General features: G+C 36.3%; 1 protein-coding gene across 1 annotated transcript in view; it reads right to left on the minus strand.

The window, feature by feature from the left end:
• Positions 1–1,959, minus strand: part of Rpn2 (Regulatory particle non-ATPase 2) — a 481,557-nt gene extending 479,598 nt beyond the window's left edge. Inside the window, exon 1 of the mRNA XM_090411420.1 lies at positions 1,800–1,959. Coding sequence (XP_090267546.1) covers positions 1,800–1,818 — 19 coding nt within the window. The 5' untranslated portion in view covers positions 1,819–1,959. The remainder of the gene's footprint in view (positions 1–1,799) is intronic.
• Positions 1,960–7,697: the final 5,738 nt, after the last annotated feature.

Genomic DNA, 7,697 nt, shown 5'->3' on the forward strand with positions numbered 1-7,697 from the left:
AAGGCAGTAGTTTTTTTCTAGACTGTAATTAAAATGAGTGCTGTGTGAGAACCTACTTACTAAGGAGTGGCACATATAATTTGGCATATTTATTATTATTATTATACAGATATCTGCATTAAGTCAGAAGACTCATCGCAAGATATCCATTATTCAAACACCATCTACCATACCTCTCCTTAAACTCATTAAATGATGAGGCACTCATAACCACCTCTGTGAATCCATTCCCACCCATTCACCACTCTTCAAGCAAAAAATCAAGTCCTAACACCCTTGTTAACCACACTCTTACACAATTTTCATGGGTGAATCCTTGTTCTCTCCTTTCCTGCCATTGTCAATCCTATTAAACCAATTTAATAACTTTTGTTTCTATCATGTCCTTTCGTTTTCACATAAGAACTATGGCTTGTGAAGCTCACATTTCATAAACCTGCTACAACCTCTGTCACTCACCTCTGGATCCTGTCGATTACTTGTTCATCCCAATGGAATATAGGTGACCAGATGTGCATGCAGCAGTCCAGATGTTGCCTTATTAAAGACTGATAAAGGGGAACAATAAGTTCTTTATCCCTGCTTGTAAGTGCATTACCTCAACAACCACAATCTGATGTGTTGTTCTGGCTAACTTCACAACATGCCCTCTAAACGTGCCTCCATAGCACAATTGGAAGAACAATGGAACATTGCACCCTTCGATTGGAAAAGACCTGGGTTTGATTCTCATCATGATGAGGGGAATTCTTATATGGCTTTTTCAAATGAAGGAGAGCCAGCCAATCTCATATGGAGGTAGCAGGGTTTTCCTCCTGGAAACTCAGGTTTTTCATCTGGCATACAGACAAATCGGCCTTCAGAACACAGACAAAAGATACTATTGATGACGATGATGGGCAGTAGATGATAGCAATAGTGTTGTAGTAGGAGAATTAAGTGGTAGTGGAGAGGGATCAGTTTCCTGATGAGGGCAGAGACTTTGGAGTGATTGTGGAAAGGTTGAAGTTTATTATTATTATTATTACACGACACTTTCAGGGAGTCCAAGGACTCATCACGGGGGGGGGGACACTCTACTTTGCCTCACTAAATACATCTTACTCTCTCCACTACCACTTAATTCTCCTACTACAGCACTACTGCTATCATCGACACCATCTACCGCCCATCAACAGTATTTTTTGTCTGAAAATTGTCTGTGTTCTGAAGGTCAATTTGTCTGTATGCAGATGAAAAACCCTGCTACCTTCCTGTATGAGGGCAGACACTTTGTTCAATTCCATCAATAATTATGACTAGTTAACAGTTAGCCACAGGAAAGCTGGATGCATAGCATTCGCTGGGATCTTACTTTAATAATTGGTTTATTAAATTAAAATTGTTTTTAATTTTTATAATTTCAAATTATAATTTTGTCAATTTATTAACACTGCTTGCATAAATATAGGGAAAAAAGTACAATAGACAGTAGTGAACATATCTGTGAAGCTTAAAATTTCAAAAGATGATCAAAATATGATTAAATATATGAATAATTTAATTACCGGATATATCATAATTAAGATATTATTTACTCCTAAATTCAATTTCACGTACAAGTCAATAAACTTCACATTCCCAAACCGTTTCAGCCACCAAAATTTGTGAATACAATGAATCGTCCGGTCACGTGGATATATAGCACAACATTGCAAAGTGAAATACTGCGTGTGTAATGTATTTTCATTTCTCTAATATCATCAGGATTGCAAAAGATATCTTTTTTTAAAAAATAACATGAGTCAAGGATTCCTCACCTGCAGATGTTATATTCATATTTGACGCGAGATCTCTGCAGTTTCAGAGAACTGTTATATTTAACAAAAACAAATAGGAACAATACTATATATCCTTAAAATTTATCTATAATGACACCGTGTTTTTTGAAGTCTGCTTACGCACGATGAGCATTGCTTGATTTAGAATACACATTTGCGACGGTAGAGACACCTGATATTTAGAAACTCGTCATATAAAAATTTAATTTTAAAAAAAAGCATTTCATTAATCTAATTAAGGGGTTCAGAAACATAAATATCAGATTAGACATCATAAGAATACTGTAGAAAATCTTCATACACGGGGAAGTTATCGACAATAAAAAAAGCAAAAGTTCAATTTAAAGTTGGGAAAAAAAAGAAAAAAAAAAGGAACGCGTAGATATAGAGTGAAGGGAATATCTGTTCATGAAGACTAAAGACAAGTTCCCAACAACTTGTGTTTTCGGCAAAACGGGTGTATAAACTGTTATTTTATTTTTACCCATTCCATTCACAGTTCCACAGTATTGACCGTCCACAAAGTTTCAGGATCCATTGATACAATCAACCAGATGAAGTTGTCCGTTCATGCCTATTATCTGAAGAGCTTCTTTCTTGACTCCCAGTTATTCTCTGACATCAAAGAAATGACCCACCACCAAAAATTTAAGAAATTACTTTCGTTGGTTGTTGATGATATTACAAAACACAGGATAGTAGCACCTATTTTCGGACGAATATTATCTCTCCATATATTTACATATGATTAAACTGAAATTCATACTATAATAAACTGAAATTCATATGCAAGATCATATTTCACATCTTCTAGCAAACTTAGACCATTATGCGGCATCCGACACCTTCGAGGTGGCATGTAATAATATTTTGTTTCTATAACAATAACGAAGCTTATTATCGTCATCAAATATACATAATCATTACATGATATACAAAACAACTGTTGAGGAGATGGACAGTTGTGGTGGTAGTGACCTCCTCGATGAGTCTTTCGACTCTGTGAAGGTGTCATGTAATAATAAAAATAAAATAATAATAATAAAAATAAAAGCATGCTTCTTCGAATACCGCCGTGGGCATGGATGTTTGTGATTGTCTGTGAAAATAAGGGTGGTGTAGTGGGTAGTAGATGGCGTTTGTGTAAATGATGCGGGTCGCTTTAGTTGGTGGATTCAGTGGTGGATACGAAGAGTTGTAGAGTAGGTTCCCTCCCTCCATTTTGCTTTGGACTCTTTCTAGCTGTCACATAAAAATAATAATAATAATAACAAGAAGAATATTTCTTATAGTTTTAATAATTTTAATAATATTTTCTCGAGTTCTACCAATGGATCAGATTTTCTTTCTAATCTCGTCATTTGTTATGAGTGCAGTATGTATGGTATCTCCAAACATTTTCTGTAGCACTTCATCTCGAAAAACCAAAACTTATTTTTCATCTTCCTTCAGCAATATCCAACTCAAAAACATCTTAAAGTGGCTGTCAACTCTGAAGGGCAACCGTTGCTTTAGAAATTGTTGTACGCTTCTCAAGTAGAAGAATATTTCTACTTCTTCCAATTTTTTTATCATTATTTGAAATTTTCATATAATTGTTGCCTGAACACATCGTTTTTGATTCGGGAATGCTGATCTTTAGTCCATAATCACTAAGTGCCTTAGAAACTGTCTTAATTCTTGTAACTGATGTCCATTTTCTGCCACTAGGTCAATATCATCGGAGAATCGGATATTATTAATAATTTTTTGCACCAACTGGAATTCCAATAACACATTTTTCCAAAGCAAGGTTTATTATATAATCCTCATCAGCTACCGCTTTTTTATTCCCGATTAGGGAGTAGGCGAGGAAGTTATAGCCCTATCCAACCTTTGGGGACTGAGTGAGCAGTTTAATCTCCACTGATAGCCAATGAGAAATAGCTGGCCCAAGACTATGATTAATTTAAGTGACCCACAGTGAAGATACGACTAACAAGTGCCGCCATCCCGTGGTCCCTAAACTTAACACAATATTTTAATGGCTGCATATAGTGTGGGTTCGACGATCAATTTTCTTGAGTTTACGGAATAAAAACTCGCTGGCCCGTACCATTTTTAATTCTTCAGATATACAATCCACAACTCCATGCCGCCGAAGTTAGACCTAAGCTCAGTAATAGCCGCTGATTACAAAAACTATTAAAAAGAATCTCATCGACCTGTTCCAGAGTTAGTCGATCTCTATCACGGATAAACTGCCTAATTCTCCCAGAAAATCGGATATTCTGTTCTATAAACTCAAAACAATCGACCCTGGTACCCATACTGTTCCTGATAATAAATTTTTGTCTTTGACACGCAAGATTATGGTACTCGTTTGCCGTCTCTTCACTGTATACCAATTAAAAGTAGTGATATAATTTGGCCAGCTGTTTCTCATTGGCTATCAGTGAAAACTTAACTGCCTACTCAGTCTTCAAAAGTTATATAGGCTATATTCGTTATAATATAAGTTATTACGCCGAATATAACTTATATTCGGCGTAAAGGAATAAAAGGGGTTAGATGATTTTTTAAAGAAACAACAGTAGAACTCGCATTATTTCAGAAATATTATATCCGCTGCTATTTCCGAGCGAAAGATGGCATCACTTAATTGCTATCTCTTGAAAGTCTTAATTCTTAGATAGCGTACTCGTAAGCTTAGAATCAGTTTTGCCTGAATTGGCAGAGACTATTAACACTAAAAATCTTCCAAATTTCTGTTATGGCTAAAAAAGCTTCGGCATCCCTTTTGGAAAATTGTACTAGAGAAGTCACTTATTCCGTTAACGCCATTTATTCCCACCCACCCACCTAAGATTATTTGCGAAGATATCGTACATTTTTGTGATAAGGATTTTTTTTTCTAGTTTTGTCAATTACATATCTAACTATGTTGTATTTTTAATTTACCTTTTACATAGACGGTAAACCCTGTCCTAGAGACCTAGCAAGGAATTTTTTAACCCACTTCAGACCTCCACTAAGCTGGGCCAATAGTCTACATCGTACGATGAATTCACGTCCCACCTAAAGACAATCACAAACGTCTATGCCCACAGCAAGATTCGAACCCTTGGTTGGAGAGTTACACTCATCACTTGACCAAGAAATCGGGGAAAAATTGTATGCCACGCTATTTATCCAGAATGATCTTTTTTTTGCAGGCGAGTGGGCATCTGCTTATACTGTTAGCCAATCATGAATAGCTAGGCCAAGCCTATTAGGGGATTTCATTGACACATGATAAAAAGAGTTCGGCAGGCAACTCCCGCCATCTCCTGGGTTGTCGATACCAATGCATATTATTGTTTAAAACAGCGAGTCCTATGGTCGAATTTTTTTTTTTTTTTTTGAAATAACTTAATGAAAAACCCAAGTTCTCTGGTGAAAAAACCCGCTCGAATGGTACTTACCAGAAATTAACTAACTCGGGAACTAGTCTAATAGATGATTAATAAAAATATCATCCAGACATCAACATGATCGAGTTTAAAACATTATTTCTTTTAACAGCCTTGCGCTTTGATGCACACGTAAATTCTACAGGTCAATTTATTTAAATTGTTGACTAAACATCAGCGGTGGTAAAACCGCTGCGTAGTTGAAGAGTTTTTTCTTTTGATGTAGCGCTCGACGTAATTTTGGTTTTTATTGTACTTATTATAAAATTGTTAAGAAAAGCAGCCATGATTCCCTCCTTAATAAGATGTAGGATCTCCTTTCGCTGCGAATACTGCAGCAATCCTAAAGGGCATATTTTCTACAAGCGTACGATAGCGATCAATAGGAATTTTGGACCATTCTTCCTGCAGGCATCTAATGAAGTCCTGGACTGTTGTGGGGCGGACATCCCTTTATCTCATTCGAACGCTTTAGTTTATTTCACAGATGCTCAATAGAGTTGGATGTCATTCAAATGTGGACTTCATGTCCAGAAACCATGAAGTTTAAAGAAAATCTAATGATATGATGCATTGTCTTGCTGAAAGAAACAATGATTAGTTCCCTAGAAACGGCATAAAGTAGGAAGCATTTTGCATCGTTGAGAATGTTTAGATATCTCTCAGAGTTCAATGTTCTTAGCACCTCGAAGAAAGGACCGAGGCCAGACCAGGTAAAATAGGAATATCCTCACACTGCCAATTCAGAATTTCATAGTTGGGGTTATCCATTGAGGTCAGACACGTTCATTGCACATTCGTCACACCTTCACACGTTCATCCATCTGCTCGGCAGATGGAGTAGCGTGATTCGTCGCTTCATAACACAGCATTTCACACTTCACGACCACTATGGATGTTCTTTGCATCACTGAAGATGATGTTGAATGTTAGTTTGGGTACTGGGCTTTAATATTGCGGCCCTACCATGGAAACCCATGATTTGAGCGTCCGTTCTATATGTTTTTGTGCAGATTCTTGTTCCATTCTATTCCCGAATCTTTGCATTCAATGCATTATCTGATGAATGAAGGTTTTTTTGTAAAGGTAGCACCATACGTTAAAGTTCGTTGAGTGTGGCGGGTCATCCACTGCCGGTGGCACCTGCAGATGACTCCCTGCACTTCAATCTCAGTATCAATGATTGTTGACCTGGCATTGGCCTATTTGACGAACAGATAGGCCTGCAACAAAGTATCTCATCACAATGCCGCTTTCTAACTCCGTATGTTAAATGTTTTGATATGAGAAATAGGGTAGTATTTATATGAATATTAATATGATTCATAATTTATATTAATAAGACCAATTGGCCAGTATTTATCAGAACATATTATTTCAACCCAATTTTCTAAATAGCTCCACTGCCAAGTATTTATCCTATTTATTCAAGTTTGGATTTGAGTAAATCATCTTAACTAAGCCACCTAACAGCTACCAGTATATATTTGTATGAGAATAGGAAATCCTGAATTTCCTGAATCAAAAACTCGAGGAACAAAACTGAAAGCTATGCTTTCGTTCTGTGCAATTTTCTGTTTGTTAGCCATAACTAGTTTGTATACACAAACGAGTTATTTTTCACTCTGAAACTCGAGTTTTTGATTCAGGATTTCCTGTTCTCATACAAATATATACTGGTAGCTGTTAGGTGACTTAGTTAAGATGGTTTACTGTGTAGTGTGACGCTGGATAATGCACTTTGGATGACGGATCGTAAATGGTAGAAAATCCTTTTTCGCCTCTATGAAGGTCTCATGCAATAACAATAATCATAATATTTATAATCGATGTATTAAAATAATATGTGCGTGTTTAGATGCCAAACTAATCGTTAACTGAAAGAATTCCTTTTTACAACGTCTAGAAATCTTTCATCAAAAATAAAAAATAGCCACAACAGATCTACCATATTTGCATTTGCATTTGCATTCAAAAATTCAAAGTTCAACGGATAGAAGTCACTTAGCCAGAGTTTCTGTTAAGGAAATATCATCCATACTTAGCAAAGCATATCTGAATTCCTCATGCTTGCTTAACTTCTCAAACATTGTACATTCCATTAATAAACCAAAAACCTTATACAGTCAATTTGTTTTTATGCTGTTGTTGGTCTTTTTGTCTGACCATGATCACGGAAGAGTCTAAAGAAATAATTTGTAGAATAACTAATATTTAGGAGTGTGAAAAAATTCTGGACACGTTTGGCTTTCGTTAAAGTCGAATATATACTACTTTTCAAATAAAAAATATCAACTAACACCTTTCAATCCCTTACAGGGAATAGGCGAGGCCATTTTAGCCCTATCTAACTTTTGGAGTCTGAGGGAGAAGTTCAACCTCCACCGGTAGCCAATCAGAGATAGCTGGTTCAAGACTATCAATTATACTTGACTTGGCATCTGGT

This window comes from Typopeltis vanoorti, chromosome 21 (assembly GCF_054136105.1).
Source record: "Typopeltis vanoorti isolate ZY-2024b chromosome 21, IOZ_Tvanoo_1.0, whole genome shotgun sequence".
In the NCBI taxonomy this organism is placed as follows: Eukaryota; Metazoa; Arthropoda; class Arachnida; order Uropygi; family Thelyphonidae; genus Typopeltis; species Typopeltis vanoorti.